The sequence below is a fragment of the Psammomys obesus genome, unplaced genomic scaffold (assembly GCF_907164565.1).
Source record: "Psammomys obesus unplaced genomic scaffold, mPsaObe1.curated_primary_1811, whole genome shotgun sequence".
NCBI classification, from domain to species: Eukaryota; Metazoa; Chordata; class Mammalia; order Rodentia; family Muridae; genus Psammomys; species Psammomys obesus.
Window position 1 is genome coordinate 22,116,012 of NW_026596109.1, and position 27,963 is coordinate 22,143,974.

The window sequence follows — 27,963 nt, forward strand, 5'->3', positions numbered from 1 at the left end:
ACGTGAATAAAAAGAAGGCATTGACAAAATACGTTACAAAAAGGAACTCTGGATCAGACTACTAATGTGGCTAGAAAGACAACACACGTGGATACAAAGGTATTGACGAAGCAAAAGGATCGCGTACTGAGGACGTAGCGACACTGGCGGGTGGGGCTGGGGGGCGGCAGAAACTCCGCAGGTAAGGACTGGAGCTGAGAGGTAGGCACTCTTCAGTTCTGCGGGCTCCGGAATGAGCTGAGCCATTCAAGAGTTAAAGCGACGCCCTTACGGAGTAGCGGCCGGAACCAGCTACCTCCACCAAGCGGTCTTCCCTTCGGGTGTGCTTCGGAGTGAGGAGGAAGCAGCGAGGGCACAGTGACCCTGAAGGACTCGGAAGGGATCTGGCTGCGGTGGAAGTAGCAGATGCCCGGTCGGCAGAGCCACAGGACGAGAACGGCTCACACCCATCACGCGCTCCGCGGGCGCCTTTCCGGCCCCTCTCGGCCCCCGTAGCGGGGCGGAGCTCGGCCGCCGGCCCTCCCTGGCCATGGCGGGCGAGTTGGAGGGCTGCAAGTCCCTGAGCGGGCTGCTGGGCGGCCTGGCGCAGAGCGCGTTCCACGGGCAGCCGGGCATCCCCGAGGAGCTGCTGCACGGCCAGCTCTACCCGGAAGTGCCGCTGGAGGAGTTCCGCCCCTTCCTGGCCAAGATGAGGGGCGTTCTGAAGGTACCGCTGGCCCGTCCGCCCCGCCCCCAGCCTCGGGCTCGCCCTGCGCCCTGCGCCCTTCGCGCTGGGCGCACCGATCAGTGCAAACCTTGTTTTTACCCCTCAAGTCTTCTCCGCGTCTGTAGTGTAGATAAGCTTCCTCCACCCCGGACTTTTGTAAGGTTGAGAGGATGAAGCTGGGAGCAGTGGTGCACGCCCTTGATCTCTGCATTGGGGAAGCGGAGCCTGGCAGAGTTGTCTGAGTGCGAGGCCAGCCTGTTCTACGTAGCGAGTTCCAGGACAGCCACGCCAGCCAGGGCCCCTTGTATAAAGGTCTCCCTTTATGCGCGAGTGTGCATTCCAGCTTTCCTGGGTTGTAGAAGTTGGGGAGATAAGAGATTGATTAGCTGGAGTAAACACTACTAAAGCAGTCGACCTCTTGGTTAATAGTGTATTTGCCAAACGGAACGAAGTATCCATCGGACTGTCCCGTGAAAATTATGAGGGAAACATAACAGGTGAAATTAACTAAGAAGCTTTATTGGTTTTTATTTTGTGTGTATGGGTGTTAGACCCGCATGTGTGTACGTGCCCTGAGTATGCGCCTGACGCCTGGGAGTTACAGGCCACCGTGTGGGTGCTGGGACTCCAGGTCCTCCGCAGAAGCACTGACTGCTCTTAACCTCTGAGCCATCTCTCCAGCCCCTGTTCCTCCACCATCTCGGTCTTGAGATGGGACCTCTTGTAGCCCTGACTGGTCTTGAACTCAGTGTGTAGCTGTATGACCTTGAGTTCCTGATCCTCCACCTCTCACGCCCTGGACTTACACACATCTGCCACCACACTTGCACTGTGACTGTGTGTTTGTGTGTGACACGTATGAAGGCTAAGGGTTTATGGCAGTGCCTTGCACTGCCACTCTGCCAGGCAGGGGCTCCCACTGAACCTGAATCCAGTCTGACTGGCCAGGCCATCCAGGAACTCCAAAGATCTCCCGTATTTGCTCTGCCGGTGCTTGGGTGACAGAAATAGGGGGCCATGCCCAGCCTTTTCATGGGTGCTAGAGAATCAGAACCAGGCCCTGATTGAGCTATCTGCCTAGCTGGTTCCTGTGATATATATATGTTATTATTGAAGTATATTCAGAGTATTATCATTTATGTAATCACTAAACAATGTTTTGCTTTTACAAAGTATTTTACCCTCTGTGCACTGAAGTGTTGCCTGCATGTTTATCTGTGTGAAGGTGCTGGAATTCCTGGAGCTGGAGTTATAGAATGTAGTGAGCTGGGAATTGAACCCTGGTCCTTTGGAAGGGTAGCCAGTCCTCTACCACTGAGTAACCACTGAGACATCTCTCCAGCCCCTTCACAAAAATCCTTATGATGTGCATTTTACGTTTAAAATATTTTAGTTGCAACTAGCCACATTTCAAATGGCTAAAGTGCTCACATGTGGCTAATGACCACTATATTAATTCTGACTTAGACCCAGAATTAGCCATAGGAATGCTTCTAGTGCCAAAGTTCAAAAAAGAAAAACTGTAAAAATAATGTATTAAAACAAACAAACAAACAAACAGTGGACACTCATCCCCTCTGAAGATTAGAACACAGGGCTGAGGAGATGGCTCAGTGGATAAAGTGCTTGCCATGCAAACATGTGGACCCGAGATCCATCCCTTGGAGCCCACAGAGAGAGCCAGGTACCTGTAACCCAAACCTTGGGGCGTCAGAGACAGGAGGACCCTGGGCCATTCTAACCCAGTTTGTTCACTCCAGGTTCAGTGGAGTGATCGGAGGGCCGGGGGCTGTGGCCTCCGTGCGCGGATGGCCTCATTACAGAAGCAGGCCCCACGGCGTCACTCCAGGAGTAGGGCCCATTATTGGCGTCGTGGGATGGCCTCCCATGATGGGCACTTGCATCGCATCAGAGTGAGGAAGACTGGGGGTCTGGGGGAGGGGAGCCTTGGCCCCTTCAAGAGGAGGAACAGAGAATAGAGCTGGAGGGCTCTTTCCTTGTTGAAATGCCACCATTGTTTTGCCGGTCAGGATTTGGGCCTTCTCTCCATCCATTTCTGGAAGTAGTCTTTCACATTCCCTTTGTTTCCACTTCAGTATCTTCCTCACAAACTTTAAGATATGTGTTACAGTAATAATAAAACCACTGCTACCTACCCTTTCCAGGCCCCCTCCCTTTTTTAGATAGGGTCTCAGTGTGTAGATCAGGCTGTCCTTGAACTCACAGAGATCTGCTTGGTTTTGCTTCCTAAGGGCTGAAATTAAAGGCGTGTGCACCCTGTCCGTCCCCCAGCCCCAGCTAATGGCAGGCTTCTTGAAGATGCTGTTTTGCTGCTTTTGAACAAAGTGATCATGTTAAACTTAGGTAAAGGCAGGATATTTATGGGGTAGCAGATGTGGGGTAGGAAAGTGTAGAGCATGTCAAGGATGGGGAGGTGAGTAGGGGTGGGGAGGTGGCTTTCGAGGTAAAGTGACTGCCTTACAAGTGCAAGGGCCTGAGTTCACACCCCTGAAGCCTACATAAAAGCTGGATGTGTCGGGGCTGGAGAGGCGGCTCAGCAGCTAAGAACACTTGCTCTTGCAGAGGATCTGGGTTTGGTTCTCAGCACCCAGTGGCTCACAACTTCTGTCATTCCAGTTCTAGGGAATCTGACACCCTCTTCTGGCTTCCTTGGGAACCAGGTATACAGGGCAGGCAACATACTCATACACATAAGATAAATCTTAAGTCTTAAAACAGAAGATGGTCATGTAGTGTCTGCAGTTTGCGCACACTTGGGAGGTGGAAACAGGACAATTCTGGAAGCTGAGGGCTAGCTAGCCTGGTATACATAGTGAAAAGATGACAAAGAAACCCCATCTCACACTAAACAAGGTGAGGACAATCCCAGACGTCGTCCTGCTTCACCATGTGAATGTGTGCATGCACATATATACACATACATGAACGTGTGAATGCACATATACATCGCACAGCCAAGAATTGGTAAACAGTCCAATTTGATCATAACATGAGGGTATGTAGCTGCGGGTCAGGGAAGAAAAAGTGAACATTTCTTCCTTTACTCCTGCTGGCATTCCTGTTCAGGTAGATGGTAGTAGACTTCACATCCTTCACCTAGAAAATCACGTTCTGCACAGACTCATTACCAGGCTCAGTCTGTGATGTGCTGAGGACCACACAGGATCTTGTGCTAGGTAAGCGTGTGATGCCGAGCTAAAGCCAGGCCCAGGGAACAGTTCCCTTATTGCCAACCACCTGACAACCTACTGTGCACCATTTTCAGGTTCCTAATTTTCACATTGTTGCCCAGTGTTTCCCTGACATTCATACCGAGTACTCTATGTAGAATGGACTCTTTCACTTTCCTTGTTTGGGATGTTAGCACTCTGGCTTTACCTGTTAATCACAAAAAGATAAACATTTCATTTGCTTGTGGATATGAAGCAGCCCATTCATTCACACGTGTGTGTGTGTGTGTGTGTGTGTGTGTGTGTGTGTGTGTGCGCGCGCGTGCGTGCACATGGGCAGGTCAGAATTATAGGAGTCAATTTTCTCCGTCCACCATGTAGTTCCAGGGATCTAACTTGCACCTTCAGGCTTCGCAGCCTGCACCTTTATCCATCTTGTGAACTATCTTGTGGGCTTTGTCACTCCAGCTTTGATTTCTGGGTAGTGCTCAAGCAGTTGTGAACTTAATTAAGGAGTCATGGTATGTGTAGCTCTTAACTACTGAGCCATCTCTCCAGCCTCTATTTATTATTATTTTAAAAAAATAGGCTATGACTATGTGCCCAGAACTCACTATGTAGATCACACTGCCTCAAACTTAACAGAAATCCCCCAGAGTGGTGGGATTGAAGGTGTGTATCGCCTGTCGCAGCAGGCTGTCCAATTTTGCTGTAATTCTTTCAGCTCGCATTTATAATTTGGTGTGAAGAACAATGCTGCCTGAGTTTTTACACTGTACTTCCTGGCATGTTCACGTGTAAAGAGGGCAGCTCTAGTATTTTCTCCATCCCTTAACAGTTATTTCTGGCATGTGGTAGGCACTTAGTGAAGACTCATAGGACATTTGAATGAATGGGTTGTGCCTAAATGTGCCAGTTGCATTGAAAAGGTAAGCATAGTTGGGCAGAGTGGCATATGCCTGTAATCCCAGCTACTGGGAAGCTGGAACAGGAGAATCTTTTGAGCTTAGGAGTTTAGAACTAGCTTGGGCAATGTAAAATACAGTTCCTGTGTGGAAAGAGCAAAATATATAATACTCTAAGTCAGAGGTGGCGAATTATGACTGTAGGCCTAATCTGGCCTATGCTACCATTCTATTCCTTACCACATTCCCATCTTTTTTGTTTTTATTGCTTTGTTTGATAAAACTGTGGCCATTAAACCACGCCTTGCCAGCCAAGTGCTCCGCAACTCAGTGACACACACCATTGTGCTTATTTTGATAATGGTTTGCTATTACTTGGTGACGTGCTCATTTATTTGCTTCTTTTTATTTTTCTTTTTATTTATTTATTTTTTTATTTTTTCTTTTTCTTTTTTTTTTCATTTGCTTCTTATCTGTAGCAGCTGTTGGCAGTATAGTAACAGTGACTGTGACAGGTATTATTTGGTTTTAAGAGCCTAAAGTATTTAAAATTTGAACATTTATAAAGAGATAACCCTTCCCTTAAATATGTATTCTTAAATTCACAATGTTTTTTGTTTTTTTTTTTGTTTTGTTTTGTTTTTTGTTTTCCAAGACAGGGTTTCTCTATGTAGCCTTAGCTTTCTTTTCCTGGACTCACTTTGTAGACCAGGCTGGCTTCAAACTCACAGAGATCCGCCTGCCTCTGCCCTTCTGAGTGCTGGGATTATAGGCGTTGCGTCACTGTGTCTTAAATTCACAGTGTTAATAATTTGGAAATAATATGTATAAATTATGTTAAGTTGGTTGCTTGGTAGATACCTAGAATTTTTACTAACTTGTTCTCAAGTTTTATGAGATATATGATTTAAAAAAATCATGAGCTGGAAAGATGGCTTACAGGTTAAGGCACTCACATGTGTATGCTTGCAGACACAGACACACACACACACACACACACACACCAACGTGCAAATACACACACACACCTTTAAAAAAAAACAAGAAAAAAATCCACTGATTACCATCAGACTGTGATGGTGGTACATTCCTTTTAACCCGAGCATCTGACAGGCAGAACTCTTGAGTTCAAGGCCAGCCTAGACTACATAGCAAGTTCCATGCCAGCCAGGGCTATATTGTGAGAGCCTGTCTATAAAAACAGGGAACATTAGCGTTTCTGTATTCCTGTGTGTTCTTTTTCAGTAAAACATAAATGTAATTTATATTTGGAAATTTTGTTGACTCAAAAGATATAAAAATGATGTTAATAAGTATATTTGTAAGTATAATAAGACATCACAATTTAAAGTAATCTTGTTATTACATGAAAACTCAACACATGAAAGCTAGTTTAAACTGTATGGAAAAAAACATGATACCAAGAATTGTAACAGTGAAGGACTAAGAGATAATGAATACCTGGTTCTGTCCCTGTTAAAGCCACAAGATTTTCAACTTGTTTGGGAACTAGATTGAGTCATCCTCCTTTTCTTTGTAATCAGCTTTGTTTGGACTATCTTGGGGTATCTGCATTAGGTTTTACTCTGTAATGGCATCTTGCTGCTGCCAAACCTGGTCTCAGAGTCTCAGGCCGAGGGATGCTGCCTCAGCCTGGCTCAGGTTCTGTGGCTCTGGCTTTGTGGGCCGGGACTGTTGCCGTCTTCTCTTCCTCGCCTTGAACTGTGCCTCTCATGACCCTTTGCTCCCTGGTTGTGAGACCTCTTCCACCTGTGCGGGCTCTTCCTTTCGGGCTCCCTGTTTCTCTTGGAGGAGTGGTGTGGACTGGAGTGGCGGCAGCTTGGCTTGCCACAGTATTCTTCATGGTGGTCCTTCCTCTCCCTCCTGTCGGAGTTTTTACCGGAGGAACCAGTCCAGGCTGGAGACAGGTAGATGTCTCTGTTAGCTTCTCGAAACTCATTGTTGGGATCTCTGAACACATGAAGAAAGTTGCAGTGCTTTCCTTTTGGACACTTTTGCATTTCGAATAAACCACAAATTGCAACTTTCCACCGGGTGACTGGACAGAATTCACACTGGAGCTGTCGGCCTGCATACCATCTTCCATTAAAGAGAGAGAGCGCAGCTTGGCATTCTTCTTCAGACTGGTACTGAATGTACACATTGCCCCGCAGATGCGGCTCCAGGTTGCAGCTCACCTTGAACTGAATCACCTTCCCCACGCTCTTGAACTCGGGCAGCACATCATGGTAGAAGTCCAGGAACTGCTGGTAGGTCTCCTCCTCGCTGTACTCCAGGTTTGCGTCAGAGTCATAGTCATCCCTCCTGCACTGCTCCATCCCGAACGTTGTGAACATACTTTTCACCAGAAGGGTGGGGCTGGACGTGGGGAAGTCGTGTTTCCGTGAACACCTGCTGCCGAACCTGCACGCCCCCGTTTTCCTGTAGAAGGGACAGCTGGCTCGGTACCTCTCCAGTCGTAGGTCCCTCGGTGGCTCTGGATTCTGCCAAGTGCCGTGGTTTTCAGCCTGGTCCAGCATTTTCTGCACCGCTTCCTCTCTCTCTCTCTTCTCTTGTAGCCTCTGCGCCTCCTCTTCTCTCTGTTTTTTTTGTTGTTCTTCCCATTCGTCCTTTATCTGTCTCTCCTGTTCCTCCTGCTGTTTCCTAGCGGCCTCTTCTCTTTGCTTCTTTATTCTGAATTCTTCCTGAGCCTTCTCCTCCCTGAGCAGCCACTCCTCGTGTAGTTTTTGCCGCTCCATCTCCAGTGAAGCTGCAAGCTGTTCCTCACAAGAACCGTCGTCCCCCTCGGGTGGGGCTTCCAGATCCCGCAGCCGGGCGACGTCCTGCCTGCGTTTCTTGCGCTTCTCCTTCTTCAGGAGGGCCCTGTATTTCTTGTGGCTGAGTCTCTTAGGAGACTCGGCCTCTGCTGGTGTTGCCATCTCCGCGCAGAGTGCAGCACCCTTCCCGGGTCTCGCGATAATGTCTCTCTCGCACTGTGGCTTGAAAACCTCGCCCACTGCTAACTGGTTCTGATTTTTAACGTCGCCTCCTGAACAGCGATTAGAAACTGGCGCCCTGCGGCTGGCTGTTTCTCCTCTCCTCCCCACCAGCCTACAAAGTTGGGTCAGCCGAGTCACGGTGGTGACCGCCGAGACAGAGCGGGAGCAGGAGTTGTGTGTGCGCATGCGCCGGGTCAAAGGCCCGTTTTTTGTTTTTTGTTTTTGTTTCTCTTTTCTTTTTGAGACAGGGTTTCTTTGCGTAATCCTAGCTGGCCTGGACCTGCTTTGTAGTCAGGCTGGCCTTGAATTCACAGTGATCCGCCGCGTCTGCCTCCCCGAGTGCCGGGCTTCAAGGCCTGCGCCACCTCGCCCTGCCAAGGCCGCTCTCCGTCCCGCGGCCCGCGCAGTTATCCGCGGTGACGCGCGCTAGCTCTCCGCCACTGCCCGGCTGTCGTCCGTCCGCGCCTGTCCGTCCGTCCGCAAGCCACATCCGCGCTTATCTGCGGCTAGCCTCGCTATGACCCGCCTGCGCTGTTTCGGAGCTCCAGCTCCCCTCCCCCGCCCCTTCTTTCCTTACTCCTCTGGGTGGGTGTGTAAGCTGATTCCCCTGGTATAACAGAGCTCTATAGACCAGGCTGGCCCTCGAACTGAGGGATCCACCTACCTCTGCCTCCCAAGTACTGGGTGGGGTAAAGGCATGGGTCACCACTGGGTGGGTTTTTTTTTTGTTGTTGTTTGTTTGTTTTGAGACAATTTCTCTATATGTAGTCCTGGCTATCCTGCTGGAATTAAAGGCTGACCTTCTAATAACCTATTTTTAAAAGATTTATTTTTGTGTTTGACTGTTTTGCCTGACTGTGTATGTGTACCGCACGTCACCCTGAGAAGCAGAAGAGGGGGTCAGATCCCCCAGACTGGGTTACAGATGTGAGCCACCCACTGTGTTGGTGCGGGAGTTGCGCTCACGCTCTCCAGAACAAGCTCTCTTAGCCTGTTTAAAAAGCTGTGTCACGGTGACACGTGAACATGATATGGACGTCAGCCATCAGTGTGATAATTGTCTCATTTCTGCTCTTCACGGGCAGGATTGGGCACTTAGAACAGAGGCTGGATGGCAAAGCCTCAAATATCTCAAATATTCATTTTCTAGCCTTTTTTGTTTCTGTTGTTTTGTGTTGTGTTGTGTTGTTTTCCAAGATAGGATTTCTCTGGGTAGCCTTGGCTGTGTTGGATTGATGTGCTTTGTGGACCAGGTGGCCTGGAACTTACAGCGATCTAGCTGCCTCTGCCTCTGCCTCTCCTGAGTGCTGGAATTACTGGCTTTCTTTCTTTCTTTCTTTCTTTCTTTCTTTCTTTCTTTCTTTCTTTCTTTCTTTCTTTCTTTCTCTCTCTCTCTCTCTCTCTCTCTCTCTCTCCCTCCCTCCCTCCCTCCCTCCCTCCCTCCTTCCTTCCTTTCTTTCTCTCTTTCTTTCTTTCTTGACTTGATTTAAAAAAAAAGATTTATTTATTTTATGTATACGAGTGCTCTATCTGCATGTATGCCAGAAGAGGGCATCAGATCCCAGTATAGATGGCTACTGGGAATTAAACTCAGGACCTCTGGAAGAGCAGACAGTACCCTTAACCGCTGAGCCATCCAGCCCCGCCTGGCATTTTTATGGCAAGAGTTTTCAGCGCTTGCTGAGAATCCTACTGTTTGAATATTCCTCAACATGATTACAAGTTGTGCTGTTAATGGGCATCCTGTTTTTGTCTATTGAAGTGGAAGACCCTGCTTGCTTTCTTGAGACAGGATTTTGTTGTCTCCCCAGGCTGGCCTTGTGCTTGCACTGTAACGCACAGTCTGAGCACCAGCTCTAGGCGGGGCCCAGTCACACCTGCCTCAGGACTCTAGTTTGTATTCTCAAATTTTAGCTGTTTTTTTTTTTCCTTAAGATTTATTATTTATATGGTATACTGCCTGCACGTGTGCCCGCACGGCAGAAGAGGGCACCAGATGTCACTATAGATGGTTGTGAGCCACCATATGGTTGCTGGAACTTGAACTCAGGACCTTTGGAAGAGCAGCCAGTGTGCTTAACCTCTGAGCTGTCTCTCTGGCCCCCTCATACTTCTTCTATTGAACATAGAACCATGGTCTTACAAGTAAGTGTCTGTATGGTTGAATTTGGCTCTCTTTGTTGTTATGAATAGACTGTAGGACAGTACCTGTGCCCTGAGCTCTTTCATCTGGATTTTTTTTTAATAATAAAGAAGTAGTTTTCTTAGCAACTGCAAAGCAGATAGTTAGGTAAGTTTGTGTACTCTCCCTAAAGCAGGTCCTCTTGTTTTCCCGAGATGCTGGGACTCTAACCCCAGGCTGTGAGGGACATGCGGAACTGCTAAGCTGCCTCTCAAAACTCCCACGTTTTACACTTACCTGTCAGATTTCTGAGGCCCTTTTGCTTGTTTGTTTGTTTTTCAGTCCTGAAGGTTGTATTCTGCTCCCGGGGATAGAAACACCTCCACTGCCTGCTTGTCACAAATGTAGTAGTTTCTCTTAGTTTTTTCTTTTTCTAAGTTTATTGTTGTTGTTATTGTTTTGAAACGAGGACTCAGCTGGTCAAGGTGGCACATGTATGTAATCCCAGCACTCAGGGAGGCAAAGGCAGGTGGATCTCTGTGAGTTTGAGGATGGCCTGGTCTACAAGCGAGTCCAGGACAGCCAAGGCTACACAAAGAAACCCTAACTCAAGAGAAAGAGACACACATACACACAGAGTTTCTTGCTAGGTAGGCTAGTCTTAAAATTGGAATTCCCCTGCCTCAACCTCTTGAATGTTTGAAGGCCAGCAGGCCAGCTTCTCCTAGCTCTTCAAGGATCTTTTTAACTCAGCCAGCACACTCAGGCACACTCACACACAAAAGAAAATAAATATGAAAAGACAAAGACTAACTTGTTCTTGAGTGTATGAACAAGTCAAGGACTTCCTCCCAGAGAACCCTGGAAGCTGTGGTCGCACTGCAATAGCTCTGGACACGAAGCAGGAGGAGAGCGGATTCTTTGTCTTGCTTTGCGATTACTCTTGCAGGCTTTCCTACCCTTCAGTGTCATGGCTGATAAAATGTTCTTTCGGAGCTTAGAGCTTGCTAGTGGCTCACCCCGTAACCCCGCACCACAGCATTTGGGAGGAGATGGCCGGTGAAGTTCAAGGTCATGTTTGGCTTCATCAAGTAAGTTCAGGGCCATCCTGGGATACATGAAACTGTTTCAGAGAACAATATATCAGGACCTGCAAGATGGCAGAGCAAGAAAGGCATTTGCTACAAAGCCTGCCTATCTGAGTTATTCCATAGACCCCGTTCCTGTAAGTTGTCCTCTGACCTCCGCATGTGTGCACATGCACAAACAAAATTAAATGTGAATAAAAAAAGAAAAAGTATCTTATATGCAGGTGTGGTAGCCCACAGCTGTAATTCAGACAGTTGGGGTGGAGACACAGGACCAGGAGTTCAGGGTCATCCTCGGCCACATAGCTGGGTTAGGGCCAGCTTGGGCTACACGAGACCTTGATTCAAGCAACAAAACAACAAAATTACCTTCGCTGCTGGCCAGAGATAGCATGTCACTGGGTTTGGGGAGGTGACCTGAGGACAAACATCTGTTTGAGGATAAAAATGATACTCGGATTCCTGGAGCTAAGGTTGATTTTATTTTGTGTGGTATCTAGGTTCACCATGAATTAGTTTTAGAATGACTAAAATTATAAATCATTTTGTTGAATAACAGTAATTTAATATAATCCTAAGGTAATGTTCTGTAATTAGACCTAGGTAATGTAAAAGGCAGCAAGCAATTGCTTTTTCACCTCAAGAAGCAGATATAATCTGTTCTTTTAGAAATTCATAATATTAAGATTGGAAAGTTGGCTGATGAGTTGAAGACAGAAGCAGCCACCTTTTTCATGATTAAACCGAAAGTTCCTTCAACATTCTTTTTGGTTAGATGTAGTTCTTTTCTCAGGTATGAGATTTGGAAACTGAATGAATGTCTGGCATGCTGAACTGATAAATCGGAGTGTTTCTTTTAACCACGTCACAGCACAAGCATGGGTGTCCATTCCTGTCTGCAGAGTGCTGTGCAAATGTGTCAGTCAGAGCTGCGTCACTGTGATGGAGTACCCTAGACGCACAAGGGAAGGGAGCGTGCTGGGCGAAGGATCGGACAGTTCTCAGTCCTTGCTGCTTCCAGGTTTCACGCAGGACGGAGTGTCACGGTGACAGAAGCTTGTAGTGTAGCATAACAGCTCACCTTGTGGTGGGAAGGAGGCAGGGAGAGGAGACATCGCCTTCTTCAGAGGCGTGGCTCAAGCGACCTGCTTCTACCAACCCTGGCCTGCGTCTTAATAGCCCGGCTAGCTGTGTACTCAGGAAATACTTGATGACATTAGTGTCCTTAGGATTTCCTCCCTTTTAAAATGATCTGTTTTATTCTGTGTGTGTGTGTGTGTGTGTGTGTGTGTGTGTGTGTGTGTGTGTATGGGTATGTGCACATGTGCGCAAGTGACCACAGATCCTAGAGGCATTGGGTCACCCTGGAGCTTGGTGACAGGTGGTTGTGAGCTGCCTGACGTGGGCTGGGAACTGAACTCAGGCTCTCTGGAGGAGCGGTACGTGCTCTTTACCACCCAGTTATCTTTCTGGCCCCTTTTCCTTTTTTGTTTGTTTGTTTGTTTGTTTGTAGATAGGGTTTCTCTGTGTAGCTTTGGCTGTCCTGGAAGTAGCTCATACTGGCCTGGAACTCACAGAGATCTGCTTCTTGTCTTCCAAGTGCTGCATTAAAAGCATGCACTAAAGACATGTGCCGACACCACCTGGCTTTCTTTCCCATGTTATAGTGTCAGCATCTGAGAAACAAGCTTTGACAACTGAACCTTTTGTTGGGACAGTTCATATTTAAATTATAACAATCTACGTTGGAGCTATATAAAGATGAGTGTGACACTGTGTATCTAATGAAGAGCACATGGTGTGCAAGAAGAGATGAAAGTGTATTCAAATGATAAGAATTGAAAGCCAAATAAAAAGCCTAATAAATTAGTTGTAGATTATAGCAATATTTAGGCTGGACTTTTGGGCTAGTGAGATGGTTCAGCAGGTAATGGTGCTGGCCACGAAGTCTAATGACCTGAGTTTGGTCCCTGAGACCCACATGGTGTAAGGAGAGAACCAACTCCTGCAAGATGTTCTGTGACCACCCATTCGTGAATGCCTGGACACTAAGTGTAAAACAACTTTTAAAATTATCCTTTAGAGGGCATACATAGTATGGCTTTCTTGCTGATCCTAAATTTTTAAATTTTCATCTTCGCTTGTGTGTATAGCATGTCAACATTCATGTGTCTGAGTGCCGTGACATTCAGAGGACAGCATCAGGTGATGGTGCTGGCCTTCTGCCTGTGTAGATGGGTTTCATGCCTGTGAGCTCCCAGGGTTCTCTGCCTTCGCCTCTTATCTCACGTACTTTCCATGGCTTCTGTGGTTTGAACCTCCCTTTACACCTGTGTGGCAAGCACTTCACCCACCATCCTTCTTTCCCTGAAGATGAAATTTGCGCATCATGTGCCATGGTGAATGAGTAGAGGTCAGAGGAGAACTTTTTGGAGTGGATTCTCTCCTTCCACCTTGACATGGGTTCTGGTCAGGTCATCAGGTGCGGCTAGCAAGTGCTTTTACTTGCTGAGCCATCTTGCTGGTTCCTCATGATGAAATTTTGACAAACAAAATAGGTTCTACCTGGATGGGGAACAGCATTAAGAGTTGGATGGAATAGTGTGATGAGTTCAGGGACATCAAGGACGTGATGAAACGAGTGAGCTACAGGTTGCTAAAAAGGGATCTGATTATCACTGACACTTGGATTTCTCCTCTGAGAGGAATGAGCCAGGGAAAAGGTTAAGTTAGGCGTAAGTTCACATTTATAAGAGGCTTCTTTGAATATGTGGACCGTGAAGTGTTTGGAGTGTAGCTCCCCAGTTGTAGCTCCCTGGTCTTTCAGATGGGTTTACTTACTGCTGAGAGACAGGTTGCCCTGTTTACCTCATCACTGTGAGGTTAGATGTAGTTCCCAACTATTAACATTTCTGCCTTAGAAATGGTGACAAGTGGCAGAGGAAGCAGTGATGACGTCTCAGTGCCACCATTAGTCTAACTGTGAAGCCTAACTCTTCCTGTGTCGCTGCCCTTCTGCAGTAATTCACACAGCTGGTGCAGATGAACGTGTCTGACCTGCTGGAGAGGAGGTGGGGCTCAGCATCAGGCCCTAGCTCCCCACTTCTCGAGAAGCCCATTTAAAGTCAAGTATTCATCTTACACTGTAGTGGCTTTTGTTGTTTGTTTTTAAGAGGTCTTTCTATACAGTACAGGCTGTTCTGGAGCTCGCTATGTAGACCAGTCTGGCCTCCAACTCACGATCCCCCTGACTCTGTCTCCTGTGCTGGGATTAAAGTCAGGCACCACCATGCTCAGCTTGTTTGTTTTTTGACACAGGGTCTTTCCTGGCTGTCCTGGAGCTTACTGTGTAGATCAGGGTGGCCTCAAACTCATAGAGGTCTGCCTGCCTCTGCCTCCTGTGCTGGGATCAAAAGAGTCCGCTACCGCACCTGGCACATAGTGGCTGTCTTAGGGTTTCCATTGCTGGGGAGAGACACCAGGACCACAGCAACTCTTTTGTTTGTTTGTTTGGCTTTTTTCAAGAGATCTTCCTCTCTCTGCCTCTAGAGTACTGGGATTAAAGGCATGTGCCACCATGCCTGGCTGACTACGACGACAACTCATAAAAAAGCAAACTTTAGCTAGAGCTGTCTTAGAGTGTCAGAGGTTTTGTCCGTTATCATCATGGTAGGAGGCATGGCAGCATGCAGGCAGACACCGTGCTGGAGAAGAGCTGAGAGCTCTTCATCTTGATCCACAGGCAGCAGAAGATTGCCACACTGGATGGAGCTTGAGCAGATGGACCTCAAAGCCCACCTCCACAGTGACTGACTTCTCCCAGCAAGGCCACACCTACTCCAACAAGGCCACACCTCTTAATGGTGGCCCTCCCTATGGACCAGCATTCATGAAGACCAGTCCTATTCAAACCACCACAGTGACAGAAAAAAAAGAAAAAAGATTTATTTACTTACATTTAATTGTTCTGGTACCTTTGGAGGCCACAAGGTGTCAGAGTTCTTGGAACTGTAGTAACAGGTAAATATGAGCTGCCTGATGTGGTTATTGGGAGCTCAGCTCTGGTCTTCTCTGAGAGCAGTAAGCACTCTTAGTCTCCGAGCCAGCCCCCCAGTTCTCGGTAATGACTTAAACATTAAAAGGTGGTGCTGCTGAGAGAGCTCAGCGGGTAACAGTAGTTGCGTGCAAGCCTGCTATCTGCGCTCCATCCCCAGGGCCTATGTAAAAGGCAGAAAGCATGGTGGTGTGCATCTGTGGTACCTCCTACAGCAAGACGGGAGCCGGACACAAGAGTCGCCTAGAACCCCCAACAGGGCAGAACCCAGGCCTTCTCAACCAGGTGGAAGGAGAGAGCCGGTTCCTGCCGTCGTCTCTGGCCTCCGTATGAACACCTGACATGGGGCCGCATGCCACACCACTGCTAACAATAATTAGAAAACTAAAGTGGCCCACAGGCTTCAGAACTGGTAGCCAAGTCTCCAGGGACTAGCACAGTGCACCCGCCAGGGCAGGGGAGGCAGCCGGCTGCGGGTGAAAGGCCAGGCCCGAACCGTGAGGGCGGCTTTCTTTAGAGCCCAAAGAAATCATGAGCTTGCGTCTTCTCCTTCTCTCCTGTTGTGAATTTATATTCTTTGATAGCAAATTCATGTAAAAACAAATGGGTGCATATGTGGAAGTCATGGCCTGATTAGTCAATTTAGATCTGTGTCTAATTGAGGTAGGTTGTAATTGCTTTTAGTTCCCTCTGTAGTATAGTTCATACAGTATTTGTAACACAGTACTTTGGACTGTTTGGCTTAAACAGTAGAGCTTATTTCTCATTCCCAGAAGGACCTGTGGCCTCTGTGTGCATGTGGTAGAGGAAGTACACTACCAGGTGCCTTGTCCTGTAAGCCTTCCAATACCATTGGGAAGCTTCTGCCCATGTAGCTTCTAGCACTGATTATCTCTCTCACAGGCCCCATCCCCAAACTTTCAAGTCAGGAATTTGGATGTGAGTGGGACGTACGTGGGTAACCATTTGCAAGAAATTCTCCATGAAAATAAGCTGTTTCAATAGTATAGGTTTGAAGAGGAAATTAATCCTCATCTCATGCTTACTGTTTAATTGATGTTAATTTCTTCTACTGAGAAAAACAGTCAGAGAAATTACCCTCTTCCCTCCCCCTTCTCTTCAGATCAAAGCCAGAAATTGGCACTTGCTGGGCTAGCATACTAGCCCTGGGCTACTTTGTCCTCACCCACTGGATTTGATTTTAGTTTAGTTTTCTGGGATAGGGTCTGGCTGTGTGACTTGGGCCAGCCTGGAACTTGCTGTGTAGCACAGGCTGACCTGAGTACTGTGCTCTTAGGTGTGTGTCACTGTCTCTGCTCCCAGTGGCCACAGAATCTTCGGTGAACAAGGGTGACGTTTCAGATTCAGATAATCAGAAGTATTGGATGCTGTCATGCTGAAGGCTCAAGGCTCATTCTGAATCTGCTCTGTACAGAAAGACTAAGCATAGACACCGCGTGCTTGTGCTTTGGTGCTAGCGTACTCCTATAGAGGTCAGATCCCAGGGAAACAACTGTGCCGTGCTCTCTTTAAAAATAAGACTAAATTTTTTTCTGACTGAATGTTTCTTGGAATGAAAACTGATGGATTGTCCTTCATAGTAAGTATGACCTCAGAAACACATTGCTGTTACTTTTTTCCTTTTTTCTAGACAGGGTTTCTCTGTGTAGCTTTGGCTGTCCTGGACTCAATTTGTAGATCAGGCTGGCCGCAAACTCACAGAGATCTGCCTGCCTCTGTCTCCCTGAGTGCTGGGATCACAGTCATGTGCCATCACATCTGGCTGCTGTTGCTTTTTCAAAACAGTTAGTAGACTTTTGGGGTTTTTTGTTTTGTTTTGCTTTTAAAGACAGGGTCTCATTGTATTGTCCTGGCTGTCGTAGAGGTCCGCCTGCCTGTGCTTCCTGCAGTGCTGGGCTCACAGGTGGTCACGGCAGTGCGCGTGCCCGCCTGCTGTTACTGTTTCTGTGTAGTTATTTACAGTGTTCTGTCTGCGTGTACACCTTCCATCAGAAGAGGGCACCAGATCCCATCATAGATGGCTGTGAGCCACCTTGTGGTTGGTGGGAATTAAACTCAGGACCTTTGGAAGAACAGCCAGTGCTCTTAACCTCTGAGCCATCTCTCCAGACCTGCTGGTACTTTTTCAAAACAATAAGTTGACTTTGTTAAAGACAGGGTCCCATTATATGGCCTTGGCTGTCCTGGCTATCACAGAGATCTGCTTCTCTTTGCCTGCCCTGTGCTGGTGTTAAAGAGGTGGGCACTGTGCCTGGTAAGGCCATTTTTTAGCAGCAGTTTAGGCCTTTTTCAGTATCAGCACCAGGGTTGTGCATTTATTAAAGTAGGCAAAACTAAGATTGTGAGCCAAAGTCTATGTTCACTTTAAGGTTTACACATGGTGCTGTATATTCTGTTGACAGGTGTATGTTGTGTCTGCCGTGACGCGATCACACAGTAGCCTGAGTCCCTTCATGGTCTTACTCTGTGTGTTCATCCCCTCCCCTGGGCAGCACTGGTCTCCTCATTGGCTCCCTGCTTTTACTTTTTCTAAAATGTCATAGTAGTTGGAAACATGCACTATTTCTAGACTGGCTTTTTTCACTTAGTAATAGTCACCCTGTAGTTTTTAATGGCAAGATAGCCCATTTCCTTTTAGCACTACATAGCACTCCATTGTTTGAGAGCCGGGGATTTAGCTCAGTAGTACAGAGCCTCGATTTGGCCCCCTGTAGTGCAAATAATAATAACAACAACAACAGACCGCAAACAAATGAATTCCGTTCTCTGGACGTAAGACTTCGTGGTTCCTTGCAAGTTTTGATCCCTAAGGTTAAAGCTGCTGTAAGCATTCTTGTGCAGGACACTTGTGAGCAGAATGTCAAAGAATGCCAAGGAAAGCATTGGCTGGTCAGAATGTTCAGTTAGGAAAGGAGCTGCCAAACCATCTTTCAAAGCATCTGTACTACTTTTGTAAAGATAATTTTTGTGGTTCCACATCCTCCGCAGCTTTTGATGGAACTTGTGATGAATTCTGGCCTTGGCACATGTGAATTGGTCTTAATTTTTGATTTGGTGACTTGTTTCTTAGAGTCCTAGAGACTGCTTAATTGCATGTAATAATTTATTATTATTTTTTTACATAGACAGTATATTTATTCAGAATAGGGTCTATTTGCAAGAAAAGGTTGGGTAGATCTGTTGAAAGAGTTGATATTTTAATTGGTCTTAGGTAGAATCCAGGTGTTTTTGAAGCCTTTGTGGTGTTTGTCTTGATTATATATAGTCACATGGTCATGTTAAACAATAGGTTTGAATATGTCCAAACGTATTACAAGTTGAGAAGAGCTTGCATGCGGGCTACCGTGTGATTTACAGACTGTATATTCACAACTTGAATAATGCCTAAAACACCACAGCTTACCTATAGTTTGTAAATCACATTGTTTTAAAATGTGTGTTGGTGTGAATGAGAACGGCCCCCAGACGCTCATAATTTGAATACCCAGTCAGCAGGGAGAGGCACCATCTGAAAGGATTAGGAGGTGTGGCCGTGAGAGAGGAACTGGGTCACTGTGTGGGCTTTGCGTTTCTCTCTTCTTGCTGTGCGTGGATCCAGATGTAGAACTCTCAGCTCCTTCTCCAGGACCATGTCTGCCTGCACGCCACCATGCTTCCTGCTGTGATAATAATGGACTACACCTCTGAAACTTACTGTAAGCCAGCCCAATCAAGTGCTTTTTTTAATAAGAGTTGCTGTGGTCATGGTGTCTCTTCACAGTAATGCAAGTTATCAAGATAAAATTTTAAAATTTTTATTTATTTTAACTCTACGCCTATGGATGTTTTGCCAGCATAGCTGTCCACACCACTTGCATGTCTGGTGCAGACAGGTCAGAAGTGGTCATTGTCCCTGGAACTGGAGCTACACACTGTTGTAGTCATCATCTGGGCGCTGGCAATCAAACCCAGGCTCTCTTGCAGCCAGTGCTCTTCACTGCTAAGTCAGGTCTCCAGCCTCATAGTTTAAAATTCTTAAGTTACAGGATTGGCAGGATGGCTTAGTGGGTAAGAAGACTTGCTGTCAAGCTTGATGACCTGAGGTTGCTCCCTGGAGCCCGTGTGAGAAGGAGGGGACTGACTATGGCAAGTTGTGCTCTGAGGTCCTCTTGTATATGGACGACAAATAATAAATGTAAAAAAGTTTCTGAAGTTATTGTTAGGATATACTTAAAAATGCCAGAGGAGAAGAGGAGGAGGAGCATGGTGGGAGGCCCTGAGAGAGAAGAGTCAGAGAGGAGGGAAGGGGAAAGGAACCGAAGCAGACAGGGAGCGTGTGGGAGTGGCAGGCGGGTTATATCTGGAGCACCTGGCTCAGGTGGTGACATAGGATGTTGTCAGAACCCTAAAGGCCTTGGAGGGCAGGCCACTTGAGTTACCTCACAACATGACAGTGTTAGGGTCGGGAACACACTGAAAGGACAACCCCAAACTCGGGCAGCATGCAAGCAACAAAAGGCGTTCAATCTGCAGAAGTCCAGCATGAAGGGGTCACCATCCGGGCAGAATGGCGACCCCAGATGAGCACACAAACTCTATATAAAGTCAGCTAGGGGAATTTCAGGGACAGCTAGGTCAGCTTTACTTTGATTGGCACCAGTCAAAAGCAAGGGCATGAGGATAGGCTAAAGCTTGATTAGGGGCTCTCTAGACCACTTCAAGCTGGCCCAAACTGGTAGGTGCCGATGGGCCTGTGTGACTGCAGTCAGCTTGGCCTGTGCCTGTGGAGGCTATGTGACTCTGATCAGGGCACAGGGGCTTCTCAGGCCTGTACCTAAACAACCTTATCTCCTCAGGCCAAATGCCCTGGCTGAACCTGTTTCTGTGGTTTTTCCTTAACTGAAGTTTCTTTTTCTGAGGAACAGAAAGCTGCTTAGGCCTGTTAGTATCTCGGCAAGAAAATGAAGCTGGGCATGAAGTTGGTCTTGCTCGTTTAGCCACGCCCTCTCAACAGTTACAGTTCATTTGCATTCTTTAGTTCCTTTAAAATTTGATAATTCTTTTTAATTTTGGTTTATTTTTCTCATACAAAACAAGAATAAAATATGCGTAGAGTGTGGTGGTGTCTGTGGTGGGGTTCTCCCGTCGTCCCGGCACTGAGGAGGCAGTAGCAGGGGCTCAAAGTCGTCCTTGAAGTACAGTAGGGGTTCTAGGCTAGTCTGCGACACATGAACAGAAACAAAACCCAACACAATTGGAAAACATGTCTCTCAGGTGGACAGAGTGGTCCATGTCGATAAGCCCAGCACTTGCAAGGCTGAGGCAGAAGGATTTCAAGTTTAAGTCAGTCTGAGTTACATAGCGAGACTCTTTAAAAGCAGCAACACAAGCTCAGTTGAGAAAATGATCCAGTTGCATTGGCTGGTAGGCAAGTCTGTGGGGACATTTTTCTATTAGTGATCGCCGTGGGAAGGCCTAGACTAGTGCCACCCCTGGCAGGTGGCCTAGGAAGTGTAAGAAAGCAGGCTGAGCAGGCCTTGCGGGAGTGAGCCGGTGAGCAGCGTTCATCCGTGGCCACCTGCTTTTGATTGCGGTATTTATTTCAGCAGAGAGGCCCAACTTTTACCAGCAGTGTTGCCAGTTCATGTTGCAAGACAGAGATCCCAGGTAAGAATTTGAAATGGAAGCTTTGGGTCGTTAAGAACGGCATTGTGGAAGAGCTGCGGGGAGTGCCCAGAGGTGAGGGCTGTACTGTCCTTTTTACTTTTCTTCTGTTTTTCTTTTCCTCCCTCCCTCCCTCCCTCTCTTTCTTTTGTGTTCCAGATAGGATTTCTCCATGTAGTCCTGGCTGTCCTTCAACTCCAGACTGGGAATTCACAGAGATCTGCCTGTGTCTGCCTCCTGAGTGCTGGGATTAAAGATGTGCTCCATTACGCCCATCATGTATTTTTCTTTATGGGTCTGAGTTCCCTCATCTGGGGCCTGAAGGATCCTCTTCCAAAAACGCTGCAGATGGCCAGCAGCTTGGCTCTGGCTGCTGACTGAGAGTAATGTCAGCTCTCCGTTATGCTGTGCGTAGTCCCCACCCGGGCTCTGAGTGCAAGCCTCTTGAGAAGCATCGCGTTTCCAAAAATGTGAGCATTATATCTGCCTTTTTTTGTGAACGTTTTGTTTTGTTTTTACTTTTTTTGTGTGCAGTGCTATGGATTGAGCGCAGGGTCTGTGTGTGCCGTGAATGTGCTCTATTACTGAGCATGTCACAGCCTACTCCCCCACTCACTTACACCCTTTTAAGGCTTTGCTTTGTTTTGCTGTATGAGCATTTTGCCAGCATGTATGTGCGTATGTGTGTATGTGCATGCCTGGTGTCCGAGAAAGTGAGAAGACGGTGTTAGCCCCCTGGAGATGGGGTTATGGATGGTTGTGAGCTGCTGTATGGGCGCTGGGAACCAAACCCAAGTCCTCTGCAAGAACACCTGGTGCTCTTAACCACTGAGCCATCTCCAGTCCTCAGTTTTTGAAAGCAGACTTTGTTAGAACTGCTTTGGATTCACAGCAAAATTAAGAAGGAAATGAAAGTCCACAACTATCTCTTGTCTGTCATCATTTACCCCACCCCATACACATACACACTGGCTTTCTGCGTTAACCTCCTAATCCACGTGCAATGTTTGTTACAGTGGGTGAACCGACATATCCTAAACCTATTTTATGGTTTTGTTTCTTGTTTAGTTTTGTTTTTTGAGACAGTGTAGCCTTGACTGGCCAGGCACTTGCTATGTTGACCAAGACAGCCTCAAACTCAGAGATCCACCTGCTTCAGATTCCTGAGTGCTAGGATTACAGCTGTGAAACACTACTCCAGGTCGTTCTGTGTGTTTTGATAGACATAATGACATGTATCTATACATTCCTCAAAATAGTTTTATGTCCTAAAAATCCCATGGGACTCATCTGTTCATCACTCCCTCACCCCTGATCTTGATCTTTTTACTATTTTTCATAGTTCATAGGCACCTACTATCAGACTAAAAGGATTAAAAAGTAGAATTTGGAGTAGAGTCCTTACACTCTCTTGTCTTTTTTTGAGAAAGGGTTGCTCTTTGTAGCCTTGGCTGTCCTGGAACTTACTCTGTTGACCTTGGCTGTCCTGTAGACTATTGTGAGGCTTTTGTGGACCTTGTTGTGGTTTAAATATGTTGGCCTTTACCTTGGGCAGTCTCTCAGCTAGCTCAGCTAAACTTACCCTAGCTTCTCTGCTATACCGTCTCTTACACACAGTTCTCCTACTTCCAGCTCTGTCTGTTTCCCTTCTGTTCTCTTCTGTGTCTGTCTCTACTAATTTATTGTAAAGTCTAGAAAGAAACCTGTCCCAGGTTTGAAGGGTCGAGGAAGGTATCCTATGTAAAGTAAGATTCTATATTTGTTTTGTTTTAATAGGACAGAGTCTCATATAGCCCCAGGCTGGCCTTGAACTCCCAGTCCTCCTGCTTCAACATCTCAGGTGCTGGGATTATAGGATTTGGGATTTTATACCAAGCTAAAATAAGATCTGCATTAAAGCCTGAATTAAGTGATATCAGCAAGGAGTAGGGATGAAGGAAGAGCAGATAGGATTTTCTGGGCAGAGTTTCATAGGATAGGGATAGAATGGCTAATTTTAGGAGATAAATAAGGGTTCAGTATAGGAGGGAAGAAGAAGTGAGTGGGAGACTATGACAACTGTGGAGAGGTGAAGAGAAACAACTATAAAAGATGAGGCTTTGATTTTTACAGACCTTGTACACCATATTGAAGAATTAGAACCTAAATCTGGAGGTCCAAAAGTCCTTAAAGGGCCTTCCCTCCCTACCTTCTTATTCCCTCATAGGGACTTGAACCCAGGCCTCACAGATGCTAAGCCTGTGCTTGAGAGAACCAGGCCTGACATTCCCAAAGGTCCCCAGGAACTAGGCCATACATCACCAATACCAGAAACAAAAGTCACCAGGAAATAGTGACCCTACCCCAAGGTCACCGGGAACTAAGCCATAGGTCACCAATTCCAGAAACGAGGTCATAAGATTCTCTGCCCAAGGAACAGCCTGAGGATAACCATGAGAATGGGAAGGTATCTTATCTCAGAGTGGGGCATCTGTGCCAGGTAGCCCACCCACCTTGTAGTAGAACATTTCATGGCACAGAAAATACCTAACATTCTTGAGGTCTACAGATACCTCACTCAATGTTAGTGAGCCAATCACTCTGTAACAAGCTTGCCCTTGTTGAATGTCATCCAGTCATGTAACTGTTAAGCTGGGAATTCCCTGTCCTTTCTTAACCCCAATAAAAATTCTGCTGTGTAGCTGCTCAGGGCTGTCCTCTCTGATCCACCTCATTGGTGATGGTGGAGAGATGGACTTAAGCCCGAATAAAGCTCTTTGCTCTTGCATACATGATCCAGCTCCTGGTTGCAGAGCTGCACTCTTGCTTCTTTTTGGATTCTTTCACTTAGAGACAGGGTCTTTTGTGTCCCTTGCTGGTCTGGAGATCACTAATATGGATGAGGGCAACCTGAACTTCCAAACTTTCTGCCTCTGCCTCCTGAGTACTGGGATTCAGACAAGCATTGCCACCGCTGCCGCGCTGGGTCTTGTGTGGTGCCGAGTCTGGAACCCAGGGCTGTATGATGTTAGGAAGCACTCCTTCAGCTGAGCAAGTCCCCAGGGGGCCCCAGCCCACTTTTGAAACTGTATTATCAGCGTACAGTAGTGTGCAAAGCTCTGTGTTTGACATTTCAACAATGCATGTTGCCGTAGTTAGGGTTACTGCTGCTGTGGTAAACGCCAAGATCAAAATCAGTTTTCATCTTCCAGCTTCCAGCCCACATTCCAGGGAATTCAGGGCAGGAAGGCGAGACAAACTGATGAGGTCATGGAGAATGCTTACTACTAGCTTGTTCCTCATTGCTTGCTCAGATCGCTTTTTCATACACCCCAGGGTCCTCGGCCTAGGTGTGGACCCACCCAGAGTGGGCCGGGCCCATCAATCATCATTCTAGAAATTGCCCATAAGTTTGCCCACAAACTAACCTGGTGGGGCATTTTCTTAACTGAGGTTCCCTTTCCCCAAATGACTCTAGGTTGTGTCAACCTGCCATAAAACTAACTAGTATAATACATACATACATATGTGTACATATATGTTAGCCATTTGTTGGGGTTGGTCTGATGCTTGTATTTTGATGCTAATTATTGGCCCTCAAGATCTGGCTACTGCCTGGATACACCATCCTTGTTTCTGTAAACCTGCCTAAGGCATTATGCCTGATTGGTTGATTAAAAGGCCTAAAACCTGGGCAGAGCAGAATGGGGTGGGTGTGGCTAAGGTTCCTGGGCCTTGGGTTCCGGAGAATCATGGGAAGAGAAGACAGGAAGAGAGGAAGAAGGATGCCAGTATGGGTTAGTGTGGAGAAGGAACCACGGAGTTGGGAGGAAGGACTCTGAGGATGGCATGGATGGAGAAAACATCAAGATGAAAAATATAAGATTATGGATGGAAGGTAACTCAGATAAGAGTGGATAAGGCTTGGGATTTGGGCTGGGAGGTTATTGAGACAGCTTAGGTTGAAATATCTGCCTAGCCCAAGGTGAATAAGGAAATTATAAAATCTTAAAGGTGTCTGTGTTTTATTTGATCGTGATAGCAGGTTAAATAATACTGCTGCAATAATTATAAGACAAATAATAAACAATTTAGCTCAACACGCATTTTATTTACTACAACAAATGGCACCCAACTGAATTAATGTATCCACACCCTTAAAATCATACTTTACCATAGTTTGGCAAGGGGAATGAATAAACTCCCAGCAAGACAACCCAGGCTGAAAACCTAAAAACTCCTGGGTCAAAATTGTCTTCTATAAGTCTATTTAAGAAAAACACTTAAACATGCCAACAAACAAAAGATATCCTGCTTCAGGCAGGCAGGAGACAAACTAAACACTCAACATAGCTGACCGCTGCTATGGTCTACCAGGAGACACAAGACATTTTCAAACTTTTCACTAAAAGTATGTGTGTGGAGAAATTCCTTAGTAAAGGTGGTTTTATTCCCCAAACCTTACCTTACCCATTTGCACCCGTGCTAATTTAGCCCTTGTGCTGCAGGCATCACAGACGCAGCTGCTAGCTGTGAACTTCTAATGGAAGGCGGTTGCCATGGAGAGAGGATTTGGGCTGGGAGGTCATTGAGACAGCTAGGCCCAGCCCAAGGTAAATAAGGCAATTATAAAATCTAACAGGTGCCTAAGTTTTATCTGATTGCGGTAGCGGGTTAAATAATACTATTGTAATACTTATAGCCTGATAATCATTTATTCGGACATACCTGTTAAATTTACCACAATGGTCATTCATTTGTACAGTACTCTGGTTTGTTTCTAGTTTGGGGCCATTATAAGAAAAGCTATAGGGCTGGAGAGACGGCTCAGGTTAAGAGCACCAGCTGAGTTCAATCCCAGCAACCACATAGGGGCTCACGGCCATCTATAATGAGATCTGGTACCCTCTTCTGGTGTGTAGGCACATATGCAGGCAGAGTACTGTATAAAATAATAAATCTTTAAAAAAGAGAAAGAAAGAAAGAATTACCAGAAACATTTATGTGTAGGTTGTATGTGGATCGGAGTCCTCATTTCTGTGGACTAAATGTCACAAGAATACAACTGCTGAGTCATTTGGTAATTATATATATTTTTTTTTGTTTCTGAAAGTATTCATTTATTTATTTATTTATTTATTTATTTATTTATTTATTTATTTATTTATTTATTTATTCTGTATACAATGTCTTGCCTGCATGACTGGAGAGGGCACCAGATCTCATTTTAGATGGTTCTGAGCCACCTTATGCTTGCTGGGAATTGAACGCAGGACCTCCAGAAGAACAGCCAGTGCTCTTAACCTCTGAGCCATCTCTCCAGCCCTCTAAATGAATTTTAAAAACTGTTCTTCTGTGTGGATGTATCATTTCCATCTCCACCAGCAATGTCTGAGTGACCCAGTTTCTCTACACCATGCCAGCATTTAGTCTTGTCATTGTACTTAAATTTTGTCTATTTTATAGTTAAGTGGTGATAGCCCATAATTTTAACACATACTTCTCTAGTAGCTAATGCTGGAAAACATTTTTCATGTACTTATTTACTCTTTGTATTGTTCTTGTGGTGATATCCCTCCCATGACTTTTGTCCATTTTCTGGTGGTCTCTTTTTCAAATGTTGGGCTGCAGTGATGACTCGGGTTACGAGCAGTGTTGTGGAGAGCTCAGATCGGATCCCTGGCATCGTCCCATAGAGATGTGCTGTAACTGGCTGTAACGCCAGCTCCAGGGAATGTGTTGCCCTCTTCAGGCCTCGGGGCAGCATGCACATGGTGCACAGATACACACGCAAGCAAAACACCTATGCACACAACACACAACTGAAAAATTAAAAAAGCAAAAACACTGCATGTGGACATGAAGTACGTGCACGCCACGGCATGCCTGTCGAGGCCAGAAGACAGCTTTGTGGAATTTGCTCTCTGTTTGGTGTGGGTTCTTGGGATCAGACTCAGGCCACCAGGTGTGTGGCACCAGCACGCCTACCCCTGAACCACCTTGCCCGCCTGGTTGAGGGTGGAAAGCGTTTACACACTGGAAACCAAGTCCTTCGTGTGTCTTCACAGCTCACTCAGCCTTTCTTCCAGTTTCTGTATTGTGCTGCTAAAGTAAGCGTGCTCCTTCTTCAGATAAAAAGCTATTCTGATGAGGGCAGTTTTTCTTTTTGAATTGTGCTTTTTGTTGTCCTGTCAAGGGAAACTTTGCATGGTCTTAGATCTCACAGGTTTTCTTATCATACAGTCGGACATTTGCATATGAGTTTGTGTTTCATTGAAATTTAATGAAAGCTGTGAGATTTACAGTTGAGGGATTCTGGTACCTTTCATTCAGATGTGGGTGCTTGGTAGAGTTTCAACCCTATGTCAGACAACTGTGGTAGACACTGTATATGTATAAACAGCCTCAAAGATTAGACTCTTTGACAGGGTAAAAAGTTTGCTGGGCAAGAGAGACCTGTAAACAGATTCATTCTGCTGAGCTAAGTGTGGTGATAGGGGTAGTAAGGCATTTAGAGAATTGAAGAGGCCAATTACCTTATTAGGAGAGGAGGACCCTGGGGAAGACATGTTTGAACAGAGCCCCCGGGTGAACAGGAAGAAGCTCGTGAGGTGAGGGGGTGACAGAAGGACAGCTTGGCAGCCGCAGTAGCACAGAGGCTTGTGGGAAGACGCCGCCCTTGGTAATGCAGGTATGGGGATAACAAACAGCTTGGTGCGGCTTGGGTTTCAGTGTGGGAGGCAGAAGGTTGTTAGATGAGTCCTGACCTGGTCGCTAGAGCTTCTGCTTCATGTTCAGCAGGTCTGAACCCATGTTTGTATTCATTTAAAATTATTGTTATTTCTTTTATGTATGTGAGTGTTTTCCTCCATGTGAAATGTCAAATGTCTGTGTACCACTTGCATGCCAGTGCCCAGGGAGGCCAGCTGAGGATGTTGGGTCTGCTGAGAATGGAGTCACAGACTACCATGAGCCACCTGTAGGTGCTGGGAATTGAACCCCAGGGCCTCTGGGAGAGCAGGCCAGGCTCTTAACCTCTGAGCCATCTCTCCAGCCCCCTGTTTAATTTTAATATAGACAGTTTTCTAAGACTGTTCACATCCTTACAACAGATTCTTTTGTAAGGAATGGCTTACAGAAGAGGACGGCTCAGTGGTAAGGTGCCTGCTTTTAAGCTCGAGGAGCCAGGTTTCCCAGTGTCCATGTGGCCAGCCATGCGCAGCAGCATGCATTTGTAACTGCCGTGTGGAGGAGG

General features: G+C 46.5%; 1 protein-coding gene across 3 annotated transcripts in view; it reads left to right on the forward strand.

Annotated features, from left to right (window-relative positions):
- Positions 1 to 297: 297 nt before the first annotated feature.
- The window catches only part of Commd1 (copper metabolism domain containing 1), a 108,405-nt gene continuing 80,739 nt past the window's right edge, over positions 298 to 27,963 (forward strand). The window contains exons 1-2 of one of the 3 annotated variants that reach the window (XM_055629053.1): positions 298 to 706; positions 6,977 to 7,072. In XM_055629053.1, the coding sequence (XP_055485028.1) occupies positions 530 to 706; positions 6,977 to 7,072 (273 nt within the window). In that variant the 5' untranslated portion in view covers positions 298 to 529. The remainder of the gene's footprint in view (positions 707 to 6,976; positions 7,073 to 27,963) is intronic. The other 2 variants (XM_055629052.1, XM_055629054.1) reach the window with 2 other exon arrangements.